We start from the raw sequence: 26,126 nt of genomic DNA on the forward strand, positions 1-26,126 counted from the left end.
GATGATGTGATTTGAGCTGTGCATTGCTACACAGTTGTGAGTCAGCAGAGTGAACAGCAATGGACTGAGCACACAGCCCTGTGGGGCCCCAGTGCTCAGTGTGGTGGTGTTGGAGATGCTGTTCCCGATCCGGACTGATTGAGGTCTCCCAGTCAGGAAGTCCAGGATCCAGTTGCAGAGGGAGGTGTTCAGGCCCAGCAGGTTCAGCTTTCCGATCAAGTGCTGAGGAATGATTGTGTTGAATGCTGAACTGAAGTCTATGAACAGCATTCTAACATTAGTGTCTTTATTGTCCATGTGGGTGAGGGCCAGATGGAGGGTGGTGGTGATGGCATCATCTGTTGAGCGGTTGGGGCAGTAAGCGAATTGCAGGAGGTCCAGTGAGGGGGACAGCAGGGTCTTGATGTGCCTCATGACGAGCCTCTCGAAGCACTTCATGATGATGGGTGTAAGTGCAACGGGACGGTAGTCATTGAGGCAGGACACTGAAGACTTCTTTGGCATGGGGAAGATGGTGGTGGCCTTGAAGCAGGTCAGGACAACGGTGCTGCACAGAGAGGTGTTGAAGATGTCCGTGAAAACATCTGCCAACTGGTCTGCACATCCCCTGAGCACCCTGCCAGGAATGTTGTCTGGTCCAGCAGCCTTCCGTGGGTTGACTCTGTGTAGAGTCTTCCTCACGTCAGCCGTGGTTAGACACAGCACCTGGTCATTGGGAGAAGGGGTGTTCTTCCTCGCCGTCACGCCGTTCTGTGCCTCGAACCGAGCGTAGAAGTCGTTCAGCGCATCTGGGAGGGAGGCATCACTGTCACAGGCAGATGGTGATGACCTGTAGTTGGTGATGTTCTGGATGCCTTGCCACATGCGCCGGGTGTCTCTGCTGGTCTTGAAGTGGTCGTGGATTCTCTGGGCATGTGCGCGCTTAGCCTCTCTGATGGCCCGGGACAGTTTGGCCCTTGCTGTTCTTAGGGCCACCTTATCGACTGCTCTGAAGGCGGAGTCTCGAGTCCTCAGTAGCGCACGCACCTCTGCAGTCATCCACGGCTTCTGGTTGGAGCATATGGTGATGATCTTGGAGACAGTGACATCATCAATGCACTTGCTAATATAGCTGGTCACTGATGTCGCGTATTCCTCCAAGTCAGTGAAGTCGCCGTCAGTTGCCGCTTCCCTGAACATGTGCCAGTCAGTGTGTTCAAAGCAGTCCTGAAGAGCAGAGATGGCTCCTGCTGGCCAGGTTTTCACCTGCTTCAGAACCGGTTTGGAGCGTCTGACTAGCGGTCTGTATGCTGGCATTAGCATAACAGAGATGTGGTCTGAGTAGCCGAGGTGGGGGCGGGGCTCCGTCCAGTATGCGCCGGGGATGTTTGTGTAAACAAGGTCCAGCACGTTTTTCCCTCCCGTTGCAAAGTCCACATGCTGATGGAATTTAGGGAGCACTGACTTGAGATTTGCATGGTTGAAATCTCCGGCAACAATAAACAGTCCGTCAGGGTGAGAATTCTGCAGCTCGCTAATAGCCCCATACAGTTCACAGAGCGCCTCCTTAGCATTAGCGTTAGCACTGGGGGGAATGTAGACACCGATTATGAAAACAGTAGTGAATTCCCGTGGTAAATAAAAAGGTCTACATCTAACAGTCATAAACTCCACCAGCGATGAGCAGTAACTAGAGACTAGCACCGAGTTCTAGTATGTGTAATGATGTGTAATGATAAGCCACGTGATAGTGTTCCTGTTTCCTTTTCAGCATGCTTTGATTGTAAAATCTCTTCTGGATAAAGTGCTTATAGATACAGATACATTATCTTCTCCTTTGATCCAGATTTCTATTAGTATTTAGTCAAGAATCTGAAGGTGAAAGAAGGTGACTTAAGAAAGAATTTTGAGTGTAGAAGTAAACCACATTTCCTCTGTGTCACATTTGTCATGATATCTCTGTACAACACCAAAATATAGTTTCCCCAAAGTATAGTATGTATTATATACTGTATGGGTAATTCTGTTTTTCTCTACATACCACTAGGTCTCCTTTAGTCACACTAAGCCTTATTACTGGTTTACCTGTATACTTTACATGTTGCTACATTCATACGCTGCTCATTATAATGTACTAGATATAATTTATACAGTCAGTTTAATCAGATTTTATTTTGATGCTGATCTTTTTGTGTGTATTTAGTGTGTATACTGCATTCTGTATGGTTATTACTTTGATCTGGCCTTTTTAAAATTTTTTTTACATTTTTTCATTAATCCAGGAATCTGAAGCTGAAACGCTGAATTATGCAGCGTTTTAATTCCCCCATTGGACCATTGGAATAATAACAATATCTTAAATAAATAAAGAATTATTTATTTATTTATTTATTTATTTATTTTAATGAAAAACACAAAGCGCTTTTTAACTGTGTATCTTTCTGGATTGTACATGAGACTCGAGTCTTCAGGACAGAGGAGTTTACGCTTTCTGGTTCCTCAGTAACATGACAAACTGCACTTTTGTCTCATTAACTTGTAGACAAAGAGAAAAAGGAGAAGCTGGTGAGGGAATGACCGTACAGGCTAAAGCCCATATAATGTAATCTGTAACAGAGACTAATTTTCTTGAAAGAAAACCTGCTGACATTTACGAAGTGTCTACATTTAAAACTCTTTCCATAAATGTTAGGAAAATACAGCCAAGGCTTCAGGCCTAAACTACTTCCAGGCTACAGACAACAGCACGGCCCAGAGATTCACACTTGAAAATTAGTAGAATCAATATTATTCAACCATTTGTTTCTGTTAGTACATTAGCAAGGTTTTGTATACATAAGTTGAATTCAGAGAGCAATTAAAATAAACAACAATGAGATGTTAGTGTAGGCACATGTGAGTGTAACAGTAAACCACATTTTCCATTCGGTCATAACATCTTTGTCATGATATCTCTGTCCAACACCAAAACATAAATATAGAAATATGTGGGGTAGATGTAGGCAGATCACAATACCATGTGTTTCCTTATCATGTCTTTTTTTTTTTCTTACATCCAATCATGTCATATTGTGGGGCGTGCTCAATACAGACCGCCTATAGTACAACTATAAATTCAAACCATGCTTCAAGCGCATTCATATTCTGTTGCTAAATGAGATATAAACACTGCAGAATGCCTGAGAAATGAAAAATGACTGGATTCTGGATCTTAATTTTGATCTTCAGCACCATGTGTAAGTAATTTATAGAGATCAATATAAATCTATATAAATCTATTACTTTAAACCACTTATTTTGTATTCAGTAGTATTTAAAATTAACTCCAATTTTATTCCTTCAAGTTTCAAGGTCAATCTTTAATAGCACTTTGTGTATGATAATATATGAAGTACATTCATTACCTAATTAATGCTTTTTTATCTAGATACAGTCCAACCTGGTAGACGCTGGGTTACTGCACAATCCCTCACAGAGTCAACAGTTTATCAGCCTGATAAAGAGCTCAGTGTGGATATCGGAGACTCGGCTACTCTCCGGTGTTGTATTTATGAAACAACATTTATCATGATATATTTATTGAAGCAGCCAAACAGAAAAAAACCTCAGATTATAGTTAAGTTCTTTAAAACTGATGGAGAAGCATTTTATAATGGATTCCAAAAGTCTCGTTTTCAAATAGAAAGATCTTCAAACTGCTTCAATATGACCATTTTAAACATCACTCAGTCTGATGAAGCCATGTACTACTGTGCACTGACATACCCCAACCCTGTGTTTGGAGATGGAACTTATTTAAAAATTAAAGGTAGGATTTTGAGTTAAATTGATTAAGCTCCTGGTTTAATGTAGTGATATTTTTCCTTATTACCAATAGCATGGTCAACCTGGAAGACAAATAATAGTGAAGTAGTGAAATGCTAACTGTGTTTTCTTCAACAACACTGAGTTACAGACTTTTAGTGAATCATGATAAATGTTTATAGGTGATAATGTTACTATTTTATCAGAAACATCTAAACCAGCTCCGTGTGATAATTCAGTGGTGTGTAAACCAACACTGCATGGAAACAGCACTAACATGAACACACAAGACAAAACAGGTATGTTGTCTCATAATTCATCATTAAATAATTATCCTAAATTCATAAAGCATATTTTGCCTATAAAATCATTTGTACTTATAACATGGTGAAATAACAGTATCAGAAATGACTAGATCTCTACATTCGACAGTGCTTGGTTTGGGAACGGCTTTGGGCTTTTGTGCACTTCTGATTTTCTGTCTCACTTATTTCATACTGAGGAGAAGAAAATGTGATGAAAGTAAGTGCTTTTGTCATAAAAATAATAATTCCAGTAACATTTATTTCTATTAAAAATAACTAATAAGTCTATTTCTGTATTACTAGTAAACACTTCTATAGAAAATTCTTCAGGAACAAGGCAGGTACGTGTACAACAACAAAAAATATATATAGTATCGATTTTATATTATTATATACTTTATGGGTAATTTTTTTTTTCTGTAGATACCAATATGTCTCCTTTAGTTATGCATGAGTCTCACGACTAAATATCCGACTCATGGATGTGCAGTGCTGCTCTCGTTCTGTGTAGTTCGTGTGTATAGTGCAGTTACTCATATTGTGTCGTTATTACTTGATTACTTGAGCTTGATTTCTTTTCATGTTTTTGTATTTTTTTTCAGGAATCTGAAGCTGAGACACTGAATTATGCAGCTTTGCAATTCTCCAAGAGAAAAGCCAAAGCTGAAAAAAGGAAAACTGGCTCATTAGATGAGTGTGTGTACTCCGATGTGAAGAAAACTGTAAGATAAATGATTCATAGCATATGGTACTATTCCACTGAAAAAACTGTGAAAATGTTTTAACTAGTAAAATATTCTGACTATAAGAAAATGTATACTATTTTTGTCATGAGATTATGATGAAACTACTAAAAGATTTTTAAACCAACATTTTTTTTTTAAATTGCATTACTTTGCTGACAGATACATTTATTTCAGGGAGCAAAATTATATGTCAACTGAAGTTTAGAAATGATCTAATATTCATTTACAATAATCTCATAAAAAGATTCTGAAAAAAATTTACCTAAATTCAGTATATTATTTTATTACTGTACACTTGTTTAAAGCAAGTTCATTGTTTCTTTTAAGTTCCATATTATTAACTTTGACTAAAGCTGAACTTTTAATGTTGCACTTTAATGTTGCCTATGAGTGTTTTTTTTTCCTGAAGACACAGTAAATGTAAAATGTAATTTCATTAAAAATGTAAGCAAAACATAATGTTCAACATTATTCATAAATTTCTGTGTTTAAACAAAAATAATGCTGCATTTCTAGGGTATTTCCAAGAAGGATGTGGGTTGGCCTTAAACGTAAGTCAAGGACTGTGACATCCGCATTAACTGTGGGCGGGGCTTGTTTTATTCACCCATCTCTGTGCTTGTGTTTCTGACTCTAGTGAAAGGACACCAAATATCATGTGTTATAAATGGATTCATGGATCCATGGATTAAATGATCAGGCAGGTTCACTTATATGAAACCAGAGAAAACAGTGGGGATTATTAAATCTTGTTTCTGCCTCAACATTACAAAAACAATAAAGACAACCGATGTGGTGTGAATACATACATGTTAATACATAACTTGCTCCAAAATGGGTTCCAACCTCTTTTAAGGCTGATTTTTATAATTATTTTACTTTTTTGGCAGTGATGATTAAAGGCTTTTCAATTGGTACGAAGCCCAAAACTTACAGCTGTCAGTCATTTACTGACCATGGAGGCTTTTTTGTTGCTGCTGCTTTCTCACTATAAGTGAGTAAATGCTATATCTTGCACTTTTTTTAGACTGTTGGGTTATTATATAAATGTGTTACCAATGTCAATAATCAGGTTTATTTACCTCAAAAAATAAGGCTAGTATGCATGAAGGCGTTCCACAGGTTTAAAAGTTTAAAACGATTAAAAACCTGCTCATACTGTCGAATATTTGAGCTACAAAAAAAATAAACATACAGTCTAACTTTTACAATAAACAAATTAATTAACAAAAAAATTGTCAGGATATACCAGACTCATAGACAAAGGTGAGAACCCAACACAAGTTTATTAAATTGGATTTGCCAAAGAATGGGTATGCAAAGAAAGGGTAAACACAAAGATAAGTACTGCAGGCCTGTGGGTAACACAGAGACACTAGGTAAATGACTGAGGGAAAGGAGCACACCTCACATGTCTTGGAAGGGGAACGCTGGAGAAAACATAGGGAGACGTAGAGGAGCTTCAGATGAACACAGGTACTCACAGAGAAGAGGTCTATTCCTCGTTGAGGCCAGACAAAGAGTGCATGTGAGGTGTGTGCTTATATGGAGTCCTGATGAGTGTGGTGATTGGAGACAGGTGGTGCTGATTAGAACTCTGGGGAGAGAGGGCACTGACTGTTGGTGACAGAGCCTGGTTTTCTTGTGACATCACTCCCCCCCACGGTCCGCTCCTGAGGACCGTTGACCTCGACGCCGCAGCCGACCCCTGTGACATGGAGCTGGGCACTGGGGGTGTGAATGGAGGAATTCTGCCAGGAGGGCCGGGTCTAGGATATCCTCCCTGGATACCCAAGATTGTTCTTCGGGCCCGTAAGCTTACCATTCTATGAGGTATTCGAGGCGACCTCTATGGCGTCGGGAGCTCAGTATTTCTCTGATGGCATATACTGGCTGGTCATCCAGGATCATCGGGAGAGGAGGTACACTGCCCGTTGCAGGTGGTGATGAGCTGCTTCCCAGACCCTCTCGCTCTCCTGGAACAAATGGTCAACCACTGGTACCTCTGATGGTTCCCCAGTCCCCAAAAGGGGTTAGGTCCGTGGCAGGTTGATGGAGGTAGTTCTGTGCGTACTCGGCCCAAGCGAGGAACTGACTCCAGGAGGTCTGATGGCTGTGGCAGAATGTTCACAGGAAGCGGCTGATTTCTTGGATCTTTCTCTCAGTTTGGCCGTTTCACTGGGGATGGTAGCCAGAGGACAGGCTCACGGTCAAACCTAAAAGATTGAAAAAGGCCCTCCACACCCTGGAGATAAACTGGGGGCCTCGGTCAGAAACAATATCTTCAGGGAGGCTGAAGTTCCTGAAAACATGGTTAAACAAGTCTCCAAGGCTGTCTCCAAGGCTGTCTCCAAGGCGGAAGGGAGGCCTTTTAAGGGAAGAAGTCGACAGACTTTGGAGAATCAGTCAACAACTACTAGAATACAGGTATAACCATTGGAAGGAGGTAAGTCAGTTATAAAGTCTACTCTTAAGTGTGACCATGGACGATGCGGAACTGGAAGAGGAAGGAGTTTACCTGATGGCAGATGTCGTTGTGTCTTGGACATAGCGCATTCCTGGCATCCCTGGACAAACTGCTTGACGTCCTGTGCCATCCCGGGCCACCAGAATCGATCTTGAAGCAGCATGAGGGTCATCTCGGTCCCAGCATGGCCAGTGCCTAGGTAGTCGTGCACGGATTTGATTAGTTTATTTTGTAAGGAACTGGGGACATATCTGCGGTTTTCGAGACACCCTGGTGGAGCTGAGCCGAGGCAGCAGCCACGGAACATTTCCTCATCCAGGGACCAGTGTATGGGACTCACCAATATCTCTGGGGGCAAGATAGGTTCTCATTCATGGGAAGGTTCCTCTGGGGCATGAAAACGAGAGAGGGCTACTGCTTTCACGTTCTTGGTCCCTGGACGATAAGAAATAGCAATGTTAAATTGGGTAAAGAAGAGGGCCCATGTGGCTTGTCTAGGATTCAGCCTCTTGGCCTCATGCAGATACTCAAGGTTTTGGTGGTCAGTGAGGACAAGGAAGGGATGCTGAGCCCCTTCCAACCAGTGCCTCCACTCTTCCGATGCCAACCTGATGGCCAGCAATTCAGGGTTCCTGATTTCGTAGTCCTGCCCACTGGGGTGAGTTTTTTGGAAAAAATAGGCACATGGGTGGAGATGTGAGGGATTCCCCTGCTGCTGAGACAATACAGCACCAACTACAGAGGTCAAGGCATCAACGAGGGAGGTAAGTGGAGATGTGATAGAACTGTAATATTTGATAAACCGACGGTAGAATTTAGAGAAGCCCAAGAACGTCTGGAGCTCTTTAACAGTTGTGGGTATTGGCCAGGTCTTCATGGCTTGGACCTTTCCCTCATCCATCTGGATGCCTCTGGCACTAATCTGATAACCAAGGAAGGTAATCATGGGTTGGTGGAATGTGCACTTCTCTGCCTTGAGGTAGAGCTGATGGTCCCGGAGTGTCTGGACGACCTTTGACATGTGCTGAGATGTTCGGCCATATCCCGGGAGTAGACTAGGATGTCGTCGATATACGTCACGACAAAGCAGTTGATGTACTCCCGGAATACCTCATTTATGAATCCCTGGAACACAGAGGGGGCATTGACAAGACCATAGGGCATAAGTCTGTACTTGTAGTGGCCAGTGGGGGTAATGAACGCAGTCTTCCACTCATCCCCCTCTCGTATCCGGATGGGATTGTATGCACTGCGAAGATCCAACTTGGTGAATATCCGGGAACCCCAGAGTTGTTCCAATGCTGCTGGGTCAAGGGGAAGTGGGTAACGGTATTTAATGGTGATCTTGTTGAGCAACAAGTATGTTATGTAAGGCCGGAGACCTCCATCTTTTTTAGCCACAAAAAAGAAGCTGGAAGCAGCAGGGGAAGTAGATGGGACGATATAGCCTTGTTGTAGCGCCTCCTGGATGTATGGAGGGGCTGAGGACAAAGAAGGAAACATTCAGGAAAGCATTGATCGCTCCACCGTAGGACTTCGCCCGTGGACCACGAAATTATAGGATTGTGTCTTACTAACCATGGCCATCCCAGCAGGAGATCAGAGGTGGCTTTTTCCAGAACCAGGAGTTCAATGGATTTGGAGTGAAAACAGCCCACTTGTAATTGTATTGGCCCGACCCGGTGTCTGATGGCTCTCTGACTGAGGGCAGTTCCTGTTATGGAGTGTGCTTGATAGCTTGCCGGGTTTGGGCTTTTCCTGAGCTGGAGTTTATGGCAAAGTTCTCCAGATATGAAATTGCCGGCTGACCCAGAGTTGATGAGGGCTGTAACCGAAACAGAGTAATTAGCAGTACTCAGAGTTACAACCGTGGTGAGAGGTGACACAAACTTGCGGAGAAGTTATATAACTCACCAGCGGTCGAGGAGGGCGAATGGCGCACTTGGTAATTACATGCCCACTGGCTGCACAATATAAGCAGAGCCTCTGGGTCAGCCGACAATGTTGTTCTGCCGGAGTGAGGCGTGTTGAGTCAACGTGCATGGGGTTCACTCCTGGTTCTGGAAGAGCGGGAGATGAGGACGGAGGAGGGACCTGGGGAGACAGCATGGTGCTGCTCTCCTGGGAGCAGCTGGCTAAGCGGCGAGCCACTCGGATGGATAGTTGTATGAAGCGCTCAAGCCCCATGGTGTCATCAAAAGCGGATAGGTGTAGACGAAGGAAGGGATCGAGTCCTTGTCTGTAGGTGGTTATGAGGGCTCATTCATTCCACCCGCTGGCAGTGGCTAGGGTGTGGAACTGCAACGCATAGTCAGACAGAATTATTTCCTTGTTTGAGGTGATATAATTGTTCACTTACAGATGAGTCGCATTCAGGATGTCCAAACACCTCCCGGAAGTGATCCGTGAAGCTCTGGAAGGATTGCTTTGCTGGTCCCGCTTGATGCCACAGGGTATCTGCCCATTGCAGCGCTCTGCCAGTGAGTAGAGACAGGTTGAATGCCATTTTAGATTGTTAAGTGGGGAACCCGTGTGGTTGCATCTCAATCGCCAGGGAACACTGGAGGAGAAAGCCGCTGCAGTCCTCTGCCAGGCGAGAGTAAGGTGCCGGATTGACCATGGGAAAGGTGATGACGGCTGGTGATGAGAACAAGCTGGGGGGCATGACTGGTGTGGATCCGGAAGCTGCGAGAACTTGGCAGAGATTATCCACCAGCACTGCAGATGGATCTGATGTGGTTGGGTTCATGATGTTGTCTAGGTCTGGCCTTCTGTCAGGATATACCACACTTGGAGACAAAGGTGAGAGCCCAACACAAATTTATTAAAGGATTTGCCAAACAATGGGTATGCAAAGACGGTAAACACAAAGATAAGTACTGCAGGCTGGTGGGTAACACAGAGAGAGACACTAGGTAAATGACTGAGGGAAAGGAGGACACTCCTCACATGTGGAAGGGGAACGCTGGAGAACGTAGAGGAGCTTCAAATGAACACAGGTACTCACAGAGAAGAGGTCTATTCCTAGTTGAGACCAGACAAAGAGTGCATGTGAGGTGTGTGCTTATATGGAGTCCTGATGAGTGTGGTGATTGGAGACAGGTGGTGCTGATTAGAACTCTGGGGAGAGAGGGCGCTGACTGTTGGTGACAGAGCCTGGTTTTCCTGTGACATAAATAAAGACTATAGAAAAAGGGCTGTTGGAGTTGCTCATAAACAAAAAATGGAAAACAGATATATATATATATATATATATATATATATATATATATATATATATATATACAGTATATATTATAAAAGATATATTAATATTATATTAATATTATATATTATATTCCTTTTTTTTGTTGTTTCTTTCATAAAGCTGGAAATGGAAGTGATATAGTACATCTGGTTAATACAACTTAAGGATGACACACACACACACACACACACACAAGCACAGACAGGCATTAATTGTTAAAAAAAAAAAAAAAAAAGTTAAACAATGAGTTCTTCAAGATCCACCAAGGTAAAGGCACAGCAACTGCATAAACCATCATCATGTTCTGCATCTTTAGCATCCAGAGCAGATCAGCAATAAGCAGGCTATTGTGACAGCCTTTAGACCATTTCAATTCTATTTTATTCAATTTTAGTTGTATAGCATTTTAGCAATGGGCATTGTTACAAAGCAGCTTTACAGAAATATATAAACTCAGGATATACATTTTAAATTCATGAATTTATCCCTAATGAGAAAGCCAGAGGCGACGATGGCAAGGAAAAACTCCCTGAGACAACATGAGGAAGAAATCTTGAGAAGAACCAGACTCAAACAGGAGCCCATCTGGGTGACACCAGATAGTCCGATTATAAATAATTCCCTTCTATAACTGTATACTATATGGTCAAAAAGTGTAATTGTGTAACCAGGAAAATTCATTATAGGTTTCATATCAAGTCTATTTTGTTGAAGTTACCAAATGTTCAATGATGGAAACTTGAGTGCAAAACTGTTCATGGGAATTGTAGTCCTAAAGCTATCAGAGCAATTGTAGTCCTAAGCCATTGTAGCAAAACTATTCATATCAATTCAAGTTCAAAGCCGTCTTCATGGTTTATAAGCAGTACCCACAGTAATCTCATGTAACTTCAGGCTGTCTGCGTGGGGCCGTCCTCAGCAGCTGCGGGTGGTTAGACCAGGAGTGTCGAACTCAAATACTGCCCAGGCCAAAAGGTTTTGGAATGGCAAGGTCAGCTGTTTATTTATTTATTTATTAATGTATTAATTTTGCTATACACTGAATGTTCATCTGGGTTTGAGATGAAAATGTGAATATGAGACAATAGGATTCAGGCCTAAATTACATCCAGGCTACATACAGCAGGCCATTGATTCACACTTGAAAATTCATAGAATCAATATTTTTTCAACCATTTGTTTTTGTTACTACATAAGCAAGCTTTTGTATACATAAGTTGAATTCAGAGAGCAATTAAAATATACAATGAGACGTTAGTGTAGGCACACGTGAGTGTAACAGTAAAATACATTTTCCATTCGGTCTTAACATCACGATATCTCTGTGCAACACCAAATCACAAATATGGAAATATGTGGGGTAGATGTAGGCAGATTACAATACCATGTGCTTCCTTATCATGTCTATTTTTTTTCTTACATCCAATCATGTCATATTCCAGGGCGTGCTCAGTGCAGACCGCCTATAGTATAGATATAAATTCAAGCACATTCAAGCGCATTCATATTCTGTTGCTAAATGAGATACAAACATAGTAAAATTCCTGAGAAATGAAAAATGACTGGATTCTCGATCGTAATTTTGATCTTGAGCACCATGTGTAAGTAATTTATAGAGATCAATATAAATCTATTACTTTAAACAACTTATTTTGTATGCAATTGTATTTAAAATTAACTCGAATATTACTCCTTCAAGTTTCAAGGTCAATCTTTAAGAGCACTTTGTGTATGATAATATATGAAGTACATTCATTACGTAATTAATGCATTTTTTTTATAGATACAGTCCAACCTGGTAGATGCTGGGTTACTGCACAATCCCTCACAGAGTCACCAGTTTATCAGCCTGATAAAGAGCTCAGTGTGGATATCGGAGACTCGGCTACTCTGCGATGTTGTATTTATAAAACAACATTTAGCACGATATCTTTGTTTAAGCAACCGAACAGAAAAAAACCTCAGATTATAGTTAAGTTCTTTAAAACTGATGGAGAAATATTTTATAATGGATTCCAAAAGTCTCGTTTTCAAATACAAAGATCTTCAAACTGCTTCAATATGACCATTTTAAACATCATTCAGTCTGACGAAGCCATGTACTACTGTGCACTGACATACCCCAACCCTGTGTTTGGAGATGGAATTTATTTAAAAATTAAAGGTAACATGAACACAGAGGAGAAAACAGGTAAGGAGTCTCATAATTCATCACTGAATAATTATCCTAAATTCATAAAGCATATTTTGCCTATAAAATCATTTGTACTGATAACATGGTGAAATAACAGAATCAGAAATGACTAGATCTCGACATTCGACAGTGCTCGGTTTGGGAACGGCTTTGGGCTTTTGTGCACTTCTGATTTTCTGTCTCACTTATTTCATACTGAGGACAAGAAAATGTGATAAAAGCAAGTGCTTTTGTCATCAAATAATAATTCCAGTTACATTTATTTCTATTAAAAATCACTAATAAGTGTATTTCTTTATTAATAGTAAACACTTCTATAGAAAATTCTTCAGGAACAAGGCAGGTACGTGTACAACAACAAAAAATATGTATAGTATTACTTTTATATTATTACATACTGTATGGGTTTTTCCTTTTTTCTGTAGATACCACTATGTCTCCTTTAGTTATGCATGAGTCTCACTACTAAATATCCGACTCATGGATGTGCAGTGCTGCTCTTGTTCTGTGTAGTTCGTGTGTATAGTGCAGTTACCCATATTGTATGGTTATTACTTTGAGCTTGATTTCTTTTTAGGTTTTTGCATTTTTTTTCAGGAATCTGAAGCTGAGACACTGAATTATGCAGCTTTGCAATTCTCCAAGAGGAAAGCCAAAGCTGAAAAAAGGAAAACTGGCTCATTAGATGAGTGTGTGTACTCCGATGTGAAGAAAACTGTAAGATAAATGATTCATAGCACATGGTACTATCCCACAGAAAAAACTGCGAAAATGTTTTACCTAGTATTACCTAGTATTTTTACCTAGTATAAATTGCATTACTTTGCTGACAGATACATTTATTTCAGGAAGCAAAATTATATGTCAACTGAAGTTTAGAAATGATCTAATATTCGTTTACAATAATCTCATAACAAGATTCTGAAAAAAAATTACCTAAATTCAGTATATTATTTTATGTCTGTACACTTGTTTAAAGCAAGTTCATTGTTTCTTTTAAGTTCCATATTATTAACTTTTAATGTTGCACTTTAATGTTGCCTATGAGTGTTTTTTTTTTTTTTTTTCTGAAGACACAATAAATGTAAAGAGTAATTTCATTAAAAATGTAACCAAAACATAATGTTCAACATTATTCATAAATTTCTGAGCTTAAACAAAACTAATGTTGCATTTCTAAGGTATTTCCAAGAAGGATGTGGGTTGGCCTTAAACATAAGTTAAGGACTGTGACATCCGCATTAACTGTGCGCGGGGCTTGTTTTATTCACCCATCTCTGTACTTGTGTTTCTGATTCTAGTGAAAGGACACCAAAAATCATGCGTTATAAATGGATTCATGGATCCATGGATTAGATGATCAGGCAGGTTCACTGATATGAAACCAGAGAAAACAGTGGGGATTATTAAATCTTGTTTCTGCCTCAACATTACAAAAACAATAAAGACAACTGATGTGGTGTGAATACATACATGTTAATACATAACTTGTTTCCAAATGGCTTCCAACCTCTTTTAAGGCTGATTTTTATAATTATTTTACTTTATTGGCAGTGATGATTAAAGGCTTTTCAAATGATACAAAGCCCAAAACTTACAACTGTCAGTCATTTACTGACCATGGAGGCTTTTTTTGTTGTTGTTGCTGCTGCTTTCTCACTATAAGTGAGTAGGTGCTATATCTTGCACTTTATTTTAGACTGTTGGGTTATTATATAAATGTGTTACCAATGTCGATAATCAGGTTTATTTACCTAAAAAAATAAGGCTAGTATGCATGAAGGTGTTCCACAGGTTTAAAAGGATTAAAAACCTGCTCATTCTGTGGCTCAATCTCTAACTTTTACAATAAATAAATAAATAAATAAATAAATAAATAAATAAAGACAATAGAAAAAGGGCTGTTGGAGTTGCTCATTAACAGAAAATGGAAAAAGAAAAAATGTTGTTGAACCCAAATGAAAAAAGATATATTAAGACCCAAGTACTTTTTTGTTGTTGTTTCTTTCATAAAGCAGGAAATGAAAGTGATATATTACATCTGGTTAGTGCTACTTAAGGATGACTCACACACACACACACACACACACACACACACACACACACACACACAAGCACAGACAGGCATCAACTGTTCAAAAAAAAAAAGTTAAAGAAGGAGCTCTTCAAGATGCACCAAGGAAAAGGCACAGCATCTGCATAAACCATCATCACGTTCTGCATCTTGAGCATCCAGAGCAGATAGAATAAGCAGGCTATTGCCACAGCCTTTACACCAATTCAGTTCAATTCAGTTCAATTTTATTTGTATAGCACATTTAGCAATGGACATTGTTACAAAGTAACTTTACAGAAATATATAAACTCAGGATATAAATTTTAAATGTATTAATTTATCCCTAATGAGCAAGCCAGAGGCGACGATGGCAAGGAAAAACTCCCTGAGACGACATGAGGAAGAAATCGTACTCGGTTACTTACGTAACCTCGGTTCCCTGAGATACGGGAACGAGTACTGCGTCGCTAGACGCTATGGGGAAAACTCCTTTTTCTCCGATGACTGAAGCCTTTACAATCACGCAGTGAAACTGCACGACTATTGGTTCATGCAGTGCAATAAAGTGAATAAAATGAACCGGCCTTGAGCGAATAAGGCTCAGAGGGACCAGCATAAACAGGGTGCACCCCCCGAGAGGCGTAAGGGCTGAGCTCACCGAGGTCAACCCAGCTTAGGATAATCGTTTGAAATAATACTGTGCCATTTCAGCACTCCCAAAAGGGCCAAAAACGCACAAGGAATCCGCCTGTCCTAACCGGCGTGTGTCTCTCAGGCAGATAGGATCCGAGCCTGCAAGGCTGGAACATCCAGGCTATAAAACCTGGTGAATGTGGACGGCGAAACCCAGCCGGCCGCCGCACAAATGTCTGCCATGGACACCCCGCTAGACCATGCCCACGCCTGCAAGTCACCTACTCGCTTGACCGATGCTAACGCCAGTAGCAAGGCGGTTTTTAACGATAGGATCTTTAAGTTCACAGACTGTAGTGGCTCAAACGGGGACCCCTTGAGGGCCCTCAGGACTGTGGGCAGGTCCCACGCAGGGACGGTGGGGGGGCCGGGGTGGATTAAGCCTCCTGGAACCCCTCAGGAAATGAACAACTAGGCAGAAAGTGTCGCAATGCCTGGGACGACTTCTGTGCGGCAGTAAAGCGCTCTGACTCGTCCAATGGAGGTAGTCTCTCGTAGCCCCTTTCATCTGCGCCGTCAACCGTGGAGAACGCGGACGAAACTGACGTGCGAAGGCGAGCTGAGTAGGGAGCGTGCCACGATTTGGTGAGCTCATCGTGGACCTCTGGAAAAAAAGGCGCAGCTCGCTGACGGGGGCCTGACGGCACCCTGGCAGGAACCATTCATCGAGGCGGCTCCGAGTGGGCTCCTCTGGCGTAGACCACTCCAATCCCAGCTCCTCCACTGCTATAGAGAGAACGCGGAAAAGCTCGGCGTCCATCCCCATCTTGGTGACGCTGGGATCCGTAGACGGCAGAGGGGCGGAGTCCAGAGAAGAACCCGAAATATTCTCCGCGTCTGACGCCGCTAAAGACATGCTGTCATCTAGCAGCTCGTCCTCGATCGCGCTGAAAGAAACCATGTCGCTCGCGTGGGCTGAGGGACGCTCGAAAAGGACGGGAGAATCCCCTCTGCATGGTGAGAGCGAGACACGCGGGGTCTGGTGACACCAGATAGTGCAACTATAAATAAATCCCTACTACACCTGTGTAATATAGAATCACAAAGTGCAATTGTGTAACCACAAAAATTCATTACATTTTTGACATGAAGTCTATTTTGTTGAAGTTATCAACTGTTCACTGATGGAGACTTGAGTTCAAAACTGTTCATGGGAGTTGTAGTCCTAAAGCTATCAGAGCAATTGTAGTCCTAAGCCATTGGAGCAAAATCAATTCAGTTCATATCAATTCAAGTTCAAAGCCGTCTTCATGGTTTCTAAGCAGTACCCACAGTAATCTCATGTAACTTCAGGCTGTCTGTGTGGGGCCATCCTCAGCAGCTGCAGGTGGTTAGACCAGGAGTGTCGAACTCAAATACTGCCCAGGTCAAAAAGTATTGGAATGGCAAGGTCAGGTTTTTTTTTTGTTTGGTTGTTTTTTTTTTTTTTTTGGCTGTACACTGAATGTTCATCTGGGATTGAGATCAAAACGTGAATATGAGACGATAGGATTCGGGCCTAAATTACTTCCAGGCTACAGACAACAGCACGGCCGAGAGATTCACACTTGAAAATTCGTAGAATTGAAATTATTCAACTATTTGTTTTTGTTACCACATAAGCAAGCTTTTGTATACATAAGTTGAATTCAGAGAGCAATTAAAATAAACAACAATGAGATGTTAGTGTAGGCACACGTGAGTGTAACAGTAAACCACATTTTCCATTTTGTCATAACATCTTTGTCATGATATCTCTGTGCAACACCAAAACACAAATATGGAAATATGTGGGGTAGATGTAGGCAGATCACAATACCATGTGTTTCCTTATCATGTCTTTTTTTTTTTCTTACATCCAATCATGTCATATTCTGGGGCGCGCTCAGTACAGACCGCCTATAGTATAAATATAAATTCAAACCATGCTTCAAGCGCATTCATATTCTGTTGCTAAATGAGATACAAACACTGCAGAATGCCTGAGAAATGAAAAATGACTGGATTCTGGATCTTAATTTTGATCTTCACCACCATATGTAAGTAATTTATATAGATAAATAAAAATCTATATAAAACTATTTCTTTAAAATGCTTATTTTGTATGCAGTTCTATTTAAAATTAACTCTAATATTATTCCTTCAAATTTCAAGGTCAATCTTTAATAGCACTTTGTGTAGGATAATATATGAAGTACATTCATTACCTAATTAATGCAATTTTCTTTCTAGATACAGTCCAACCTGGTAGATGCTGGGTTACTGCACAATCCCTCACAGAGTCACCAGTTTATCAGCCTGATAAAGAGCTCAGTGTGGATATCGGAGACTCGGCTACTCTGCGGTGTTGTATTTATGAAACAACATTTAGAATGATATATTTGTTTAAGCAACCGAACAGAAAAAAACCTCAGATTATAGTTAAGTTCTTTAAAGATGGCGGAGAAACATTTTATAATGGATTCCAAGAGTCTCGTTTTCAAATACAAAGATCTTCAAACTGCTTCAATATGACCATTTTAAACATCACTCAGTCTGATGAAGCCACGTACTACTGTGCACTGACATCCCCCAACTTTGTGTTTGGAGATGGAACTTATTTAAAAATTAAAGGTAGGATTTTAAGTTAAATTGATTAAGCTACTGCTTTAATGTAGTGATATTTTTCCTTATTACCATTAGCATGTTCAACCTGGAAGACAAATAATAGTGAAGTAGTGAAATGCTAACTGTGTTTTCTTCAACAACACTGAGTTACAGACTTTTAGTGAATCATGATAAACGTTTACAGGTGAGAATGTTACTATTTTATCAGAAACATCTAAACCAGCTCTGTGTGATAATTCAGTGGTGTGTGAACCAACACTGCATGGAAACAGCACTAACATGAACACACAAGACAAAACAGGTATGTTGTCTCATAATTCATAATTAAATAATTATTCTAAATTCATAAAGAATATTTAGCCTATAAAATCATTTGTACTTATAACATGGTGAAATAACATTATCAGAAATGACTAGATCTCTACATTCGACAGTGCTCGGTTTGGGAACGGCTTTGGGCTTTTGTGCACTTCTGATTTTCTGTCTCATTTACTTCATAATGAGAAGAAAATGTGATGAAAGTAAGTGCTTTTGTCATAAAAATAATAATTCCAGTTACATTTATTTCTATTAAAAATAACTAATAAGTCTATTTCTGTATTACTAGTAAACACTTCTATTGAAAATTCTTCAGGAACAAGGCAGGTACGTGTACATCAACAAAAAATATATATATAGTATCGATTTTATATTATTATATACTTTATGGGTAATTTTTTTTTCTGTAGATTCCACTGTGTCTCCTTTAGTTATGCATGAGTCTCACTACTAAATATCCGACTCATGGATGTGCAGTGCTGCTCTCGTTCTGTGTAGTTCGTATGTATAGTGCAGTTACTCATATTGTGTTGTTATTACTTTGAGCTTGATTTCTTTTCATGTTTTTGTATTTTTTTTCAGGAATCTGAAGCTGAGACACTGAATTATGCAGCTTTGCAATTCTCCAAGAGAAAAGCCAAAGCTGAAAAAAGGAAAACTGGCTCATTAGATGAGTGTGTGTACTCCGATGTGAAGAAAACTGTAAGATAAATGATTCATAGCACATGGTACTATTCCACTGAAAAAACTGTGAAAATGTTTTAACTAGTAAATTATTCTGACTATAAGAAAATGTATACTATTTTTGTCATGAGATTATGATGAAACTACTAAAAGATTTTTAAACCAACATTTTTTTTTTAAATTGCATTACTTTGCTGACAGATACATTTATTTCAGGAAGCAAAATTATATGTCAACTGAAGTTTAGAAATGATCTAATATTCGTTTACAATAATCTCATAACAAGATTCTGAAAAAAAATTACCTAAATTCAGTATATTATTTTATGTCTGTACACTTGTTTAAAGCAAGTTCATTGTTTCTTTTAAGTTCCATATTATTAACTTTGACTAAAGCTGAACTTTTAATGTTGCACTTTTAATGTTGCCTATGAGTGTTTTTTTTTTTTTTCCTGAAGACACAATAAATGTAAAGAGTAATTTCATTAAAAATGTAACCAAAACATAATGTTCAACATTATTCATAAATTTCTGAGCTTAAACAAAAATAATGCTGCATTTCTAGGGTATTTCCAAGAAGGATGTGGGTTGGCCTTAAACATAAGTTAAGGACTGTGACATCCGCATTAACTGTGCGCGGGGCTTGTTTTATTCACCCATCTCTGTGCTTGTGTTTCAGATTCTAGTGAAAGGACACCAAAAATCATGCGTTATAAATGGATTCATGGATCCATGGATTAGATGATCAGGCAGGTTCACTGATATGAAACCAGAGAAAACAGTGGGGATTATTAAATCTTGTTTCTGCCTCAACATTACAAAAACAATAAAGACAACTGATGTGGTGTGAATACATACATGTTAATACATAACTTGCTCCAAAATGGGTTCCAACCTCTTTTAAGGCTGATTTTTATAATTATTTTACTTTTTTTGGCAGTGATGATTAAAGGCTTTTCAACTGGTACGAAGCCCAAAACTTACAACTGTCAGTCATTTACTGACCATGGAGGCTTTTTTGTTGCTGCTGCTGCTTTCTCACTATAAGTGAGTAAATGCTATATCTTGCACTTTTTTTAGACTGTTGGGTTATTATATAAATGTGTTACCAATGTCAATAATCAGGTTTACTTGCCTGAAAAAATAAGGCTAGTACGCATGAAGGCGTTCCACAGGTTTAAAAGTTTAAAACGATTAAAAACCTGCTCATTCTGTGGAATATTTGAGCTACAAAAAAATAAACGTACAGTCTAACTTTTACAATAAACAAATTAATTAACAAAAAAATTGTCAGGAACTACCAGACTCAGAGACAAAGGTGAGAACCCAGCACAAATTTATTAAATTGGATTTTCCAAACAATGGGTATGCAAAGAAAGGGTAAACACAAAAATAAGTACTGCAGGCTGGTGGGTAACACAGATAGAGACACTAGGTAAATGACTGAGGGAAAGGAGCACACCTCACATGTCTTGGAAGGGGAACGCTGGAGAAAACGTAGGGAGACGTAGAGGAGCTTCAGATGAACACAGGTACTCACAGAGAAGAGGTCTATTCCTCATTGAGGCCAGACAAAGAGTGCATGTGAGGTGTGTGCTTATATGGAGTCCTAATGAGTGTGGTGATTGGAGACAGGTGGTGCTGATTAGAACTCTGGGGAGAGAGGGCACTGACTGTTGGTGACAGAGCCTGGTTTTCTTGTGACATTACTCCCCCCCACGGTCCGCTCCTGAGGACCGTTGACCTCGACGCCGCAGCCGACCCCTGTGACGTGGAGCTGGGCACTGGGGGTGTGAACGGAGGAATTCTGCCAGGAGGGCCGGGTCTAAGATATCCTCCCTGGATACCCAAGATTGTTCTTCGGGCCCGTAAGCTTCCCATTCTATGAGGTATTCGAGGCGACCTCTATGGCGTCGGGAGCTCAGTATTTCTCTGATGGCATATACTGGCTGGTTATCCAGGATCATCGGGAGAGGAGGTACACTGCCCGTTGGAGGTGGTGATGAGCTGCTTCCCAGACCCTCTCACTCTCCTGGAACCAATGGTCAACCACTGGTACCTCTGATGGTTCCCCAGTCCCCAAAAGGGGTTAGGTCCGTGCCAGGTTGATGGAGGTAGTTCTGTGCGTACTCGGCCCAAGAGAGGAACTGACTCCAGGAGGTCTGATGGCTGTGGCAGAATGTTCGCAGGAAGCGGCTGATTTCTTGGATCTTTCTCTCAGTTTGGCCGTTTCACTGGGGATGGTAGCCAGAGGACAGGCTCACGGTCAAACCTAAAAGATTGAAAAAGGCCCTCCACACCCTGGAGATAAACTGGGGGACTCGGTCAGAAACAATATCTTCAGGGAGGCTGAAGTTCCTGAAAACATGGTTAAACAAGTCTCCAAGGCTGTCTCCAAGGCGGAAGGGAGGCCTTTTAAGGGAAGAAGTCGACAGGCTTTGGAGAATCGGTCAACAACTACTAGAATACAGGTATAACCATTGGAAGGAGGTAAGTCAGTTATAAAGTCTACTCTTAAGTGTGACCATGGACGATGCGGAACTGGAAGAGGAAGGAGTTTACCTGATGGCAGATGTCGTGGGGTCTTGGACATAGCGCATTCCTGGCATCCCTGCTTGACGTCCTGTGCCATCCCGGGCCACCAGAATCGATCTTGAAGCAGCATGAGGGTCATCTCGGTCCCAGCGTGGCCAGTGCCTAGGTAGTCGTGCACGGATTTGATTAGTTTATTTTGTAAGGAACTGGGGACATACCTGCAGTTTTCGAGACACCCTGGTGAAGCTGAGCCGAGGCAGCAGCCACGGAACATTTCCTTATCCAGGGACCAGTGTATGGGACTCACCAATACCTCTGGGGGCAAGATAGGTTCTCATTCATGGGAAGGTTCCTCTGGGGCATGAAAACGAGAGAGGGCATCTGCTTTCACGTTCTTGGTCCCTGGACAATAAGAAATAGCAATGTTAAATTGGGTAAAGAAGAGGGCCCATGTGGCTTGTCTAGGATTCAGCCTCTTGGCCTCATGCAGATACTCAAGGTTTTGGTGGTCAGTGAGGACAAGGAAGGGATACTGAGCCCCTTCCAACCAGTGCCTCCACTCTTCCGATGCCAACCTGATGGCCAGCAATTCAGGGTTACTGATTTCGTAGTCCTGCCCACTGGGGTGAGTTTTTTGGAAAAATAGGCACATGGGTGGAGATGTGAGGGATTCCCCTGCTGCTGAGACAATACAGCACCAACTCCAGAGGTCAAGGCATCAACGAGGGAGGTAAGTGGAGATGTGATAGAACTGTAATATTTGATAAACCGACGGTAGAATTTAGAGAAGCCCAAGAACGTCTGGAGCTCTAACAGTTGTGGGTATTGGCCAGGTCTTCATGGCTTGGACCTTTCCCTCATCCATCCGGATGCCTCTGGCACTAATCTGATAACCAAGGAAGGTAATCATGGGTTGGAGGAATGTGCACTTCTCTGCCTTGAGGTAGAGCTGATGGTCCCGGAGTGTCTGGACGACCTTTGACATGTGCTGAGATGTTCGGCCATATCCCGGGAGTAGACTAGGATGTCGTCGATATACGTCACGACAAAGCAGTTGATGTACTCCCGGAATACCTCATTTATGAATCCCTGGAACACAGAGGGGGCATTGACAAGACCATAGGGCATAAGTCTGTACTTGTAGTGGCCAGTGGGGGTAATGAACGCAGTCTTCCACTCATCCCCCTCTCGTATCCGGATGAGATTGTATGCACTGCGAAGATCCAACTTGGTGAATATCCGGGCACCAAAGAGTTGTTCCAATGCTGCTGGGTCAAGGGCAAGTGGGTAACGGTATTTAATGGTGATCTTGTTGAGCAACAAGTATGTTATGTAAGACCGGAGACCTCCATCTTTTTTAGCCACAAAAAAGAAGCTGGAAGCAGCAGGGGAAGTAGATGGGACGATATAGCCTTGTTGTAGCGCCTGAGGGGCTGAGGACAAAGAAGGAAACATTCAGGAAAGCACTGATCGCTCCACCGTAGGACTTCGCCCGTGGACCACGAAATTATAGGATTGTGTCTTACTAACCATGGCCATCCCAGCAGGAGATCAGAGGTGGCTTTTCCAGAACCTGGAGTTCAATGGATTTGGAGTGCAAACAGCCCACTTGTAATTGTATTGGCCCGACCCGGTGTCTGATGGCTCTCTGACTGAGGGGAGTTCCTGTTATGGAGTGTGCTTGATAGCTTGCCGGGTTTGGGCTTTTCCTGAGCTGGAGTTTATGGCAAAGTTCTCCAGATATGAAATTGCCGGCTGACCCAGAGTTGATGAGGGCTGTAACCGAAACAGAGTAATTAGCAGTACTCAGAGTTACAACCATGGTGAAAGGTGACACAAACCTGCGGAGAAGTTATATAACTCACCAGCGGTCGAGGAGGGCGAATGGGGCACTTGGTAATTACATGCCCACTGGCTGCACAATATAAGCAGAGCCTCTGGGTCAGCCGACAATGTTGTTCTGCCGGAGTGAGGCGTGTTGAGTCAACGTGCATGGGGTTCACTCCTGGTTCTGGAAGAGTGGGAGATGAGGACGGAGGAGGGACCTGGGGAGACAGCATGGTGCTGCTCTCCTGGGAGCAGCTGGCTAAGCGGCGAGCCACTCGGATGGATAGTTGTATGAAGCGCTCAAGCCCCATGGTGTCATCAAAAGCGGATAGGTGTAGATGAAGGAAGGGGTCGAGTCCTTGTCTGTACGTGGTTATGAGGGCTCATTCATTCCACCCACTGGCAGTGGCTAGGGTGTGCAACTGCAACGCATAGTCAGACACAGAATTATTTCCTTGTTTGAGGTGATATAATTGTTCACTTACAGATGAGTCGCATTCAGGATGTCCAAACACCTCCCGGAAGTGATCCGTGAAGCTCTGGAAGGATTGCTTTGCTGGTCCTGCTTGATGCCACATGGTATCTGCCCATTGCAGCGCTCTGCCAGTGAGTAGAGACAGGTTGAATGCCATTTTAGATTGTTAAGTGGGGAACCCGTGTGGTTGCATCTCAATCGCCAGGGAACACTGGAGTAGAAAGCCGCTGCAGTCCTCTGCCAGGCGAGAGTAAGGTGCCGGATTGACCATGGGAAAGGTGATGATGGCTGGTGATGAGAACGAGCTGGGGGGCGTGACTGGTGTGGATCCGGAAGCTGCGAGAACTTGGCAGAGATTATCCACCAGCACTGCAGATGGATCTGATGTGGTTGGGTTCATGATGTTGTCTAGGTCTGGCCTTCTGTCAGGATATACCACACTTGGAGACAAAGGTGAGAGCCCAACACAAATTTATTAAAGGATTTGCCAAACAATGGGTATGCAAAGACGGTAAACACAAAGATAAGTACTGCAGGCTGGTGGGTAACACAGAGAGAGACACTAGGTAAATGACTGAGGGAAAGGAGGACACTCCTCACATGTGGAAGGGGAACGCTGGAGAACGTAGAGGAGCTTCAAATGAACACAGGTACTCACAGAGAAGAGGTCTATTCCTAGTTGAGACCAGACAAAGAGTGCATGTGCGGTGTGTGCTTATATGGAGTCCTGATGAGTGTGGTGATTGGAGACAGGTGGTGCTGATTAGAACTCTGGGGAGAGAGGGAGCTGACTGTTGGTGACAGAGCCTGGTTTTCCTGTGACATAAATAAAGACTATAGAAAAAGGGCTATTGGAATTGCTCATTAACAGAAAATGGAAAAAAAAAATGTCAGTGAACCTAAATAAAAAAAGATTAATTAATATATATATATATATATATATATATATATATATATATATATATATATATATATATATATATATATATATTATAAAACATATATTAATATTATATTAATATAATATATTATATTACTTTTTTGTTGTTTCTTTGATAAAGAAGGAAACGAAAGTGATATATTAAATCTTGTTAGTTAACTTAAGGATGACTCACACACACAAGCACAGACAGGCATTAATTGGTAAAAAAAAAAAGTTAAAGAAGGAGCTCTTCAAGATCCTCCAAGGAAAAGGCACAGCATCTGCATAAACCATCATCATGTTCTGCATCTTGAGCATCCAGAGCAGATCAGCACTAAGCAGGCTATTGTCACAGCCTTTAGATCAATTCAGTTCAATTTTATTTGTATAGCACTTTTAGCAATGGACATTGTCACAATGCAGATTTACAGAAATATATAAATTCAGGATATACATTTTAAATTTATGAATTTATCCCTAATGAGAAAGCCAGAGGCAAAGATAGCATGGAAAAACTCCCTGAGACGACATGAGGAAGAAATCTTGAGAGGAACCAAACTCAAACAGGAGCCCATCTTCATCTGGGTGACACCAGATAGTGCAACTATAAATAAATCCCTACTACGCCTGTGTAATATAGATTCAGAAAGTGCAATTGTGTAACCACAAAAATTCATTACAGTTTTCACATGAGGTCTATTTTGTTGAAGTTATCAACTGTTCACTGATGGAGACTTGAGTGCAAAACCGTTCATGGGAGTTGTAGTCCTAAAGCTGTCAGAGCAATTGTAGTCCTAAGCCATTGTAGCAAAACTGTTCATATCAAGTCAAATCCAAAGCCGTCTTCATGGTTTCTAAGCAGTACCCACAGTAATCTCATGTAACTTCAGGCTGTCTGTGTGGGGCCGTCCTCAGCAGCTGCGGGTGGTTAGACCAGGAGTGTCGAACTCAAATACTGCCCAGGCCGAAAAGTATTGGATTGGCAAGGTCAGGTTTTTTTTTTTTTTTTTTTTTTTGCTATACACTGAATGTTCATCTGGGTTTGAGATCAATGAATATTCATATGAATATGAGACGATAGCCTCAACTCTATCTGCCAATCTTCCCAGGAGTGGCCGTCCCAGCAAATTCAGTCCAAAGTCAGACCATTTAATGCTTTTAATGCTGTTTCTTAAACATTTTTTTAGCATATTCTACATATTTTCTATGTCATTTATACGTGCAAGAAAGAAAAAAAAATGTGCCTTTGAACCTGTTGCACAAAGGTGATGTTATTGAAGCCGTGCTGT

At 41.4% G+C, this 26,126-nt stretch overlaps 2 protein-coding genes across 2 annotated transcripts; both read left to right on the plus strand.

Moving 5' to 3' along the window:
* Nucleotides 1-3,172: 3,172 nt before the first annotated feature.
* On the plus strand, nt 3,173-4,953 carry LOC117597661 (uncharacterized). Its single transcript, XM_053235238.1, has 6 exons — nt 3,173-3,215; nt 3,407-3,787; nt 3,966-4,082; nt 4,216-4,296; nt 4,392-4,435; nt 4,691-4,953. Exons 1-6 carry the CDS (start codon nt 3,173-3,175, stop codon nt 4,817-4,819), a joined length of 795 nt encoding a protein of 264 aa, XP_053091213.1. The 3' UTR covers nt 4,820-4,953.
* A 12,513-nt stretch (nt 4,954-17,466) lies between these two features.
* Nucleotides 17,467-19,499, plus strand: LOC128318644 (uncharacterized). Its single transcript, XM_053235755.1, has 6 exons — nt 17,467-17,509; nt 17,703-18,083; nt 18,262-18,378; nt 18,512-18,589; nt 18,685-18,728; nt 18,978-19,499. The coding sequence occupies exons 1-6, from the start codon at nt 17,467-17,469 to the stop codon at nt 19,104-19,106; spliced, it is 792 nt and encodes a 263-aa protein (XP_053091730.1). The 3' UTR covers nt 19,107-19,499.
* Nucleotides 19,500-26,126: the final 6,627 nt, after the last annotated feature.

This window comes from Pangasianodon hypophthalmus, chromosome 7 (assembly GCF_027358585.1).
Source record: "Pangasianodon hypophthalmus isolate fPanHyp1 chromosome 7, fPanHyp1.pri, whole genome shotgun sequence".
Classification (NCBI taxonomy): domain Eukaryota; kingdom Metazoa; phylum Chordata; class Actinopteri; order Siluriformes; family Pangasiidae; genus Pangasianodon; species Pangasianodon hypophthalmus.

What these genes read in the sequence shown, in the direction of transcription:
- LOC128318644 (XM_053235755.1), top strand. Translation starts at nt 17,467, where the DNA reads ATGACTGGATTCTGGATCTTAATTTTGATCTTCACCACCATAT. An exon ending in TTTGATCTTCACCACCATAT is followed by an intron (nt 17,510 to 17,702) that starts GTAAGTAATTTA and finishes TTTTCTTTCTAG; the next exon opens with ATACAGTCCAACCTGGTAGA. An exon ending in CAGGAACAAGGCAGGTACGT is followed by an intron (nt 18,729 to 18,977) that starts GTACATCAACAA and finishes ATTTTTTTTCAG; the next exon opens with GAATCTGAAGCTGAGACACT.
- LOC117597661 (XM_053235238.1), top strand. Translation starts at nt 3,173, where the DNA reads ATGACTGGATTCTGGATCTTAATTTTGATCTTCAGCACCATGT. An exon ending in GAACACACAAGACAAAACAG is followed by an intron (nt 4,083 to 4,215) that starts GTATGTTGTCTC and finishes TACATTCGACAG; the next exon opens with TGCTTGGTTTGGGAACGGCT. An exon ending in CATACTGAGGAGAAGAAAAT is followed by an intron (nt 4,297 to 4,391) that starts GTGATGAAAGTA and finishes CTGTATTACTAG; the next exon opens with TAAACACTTCTATAGAAAAT.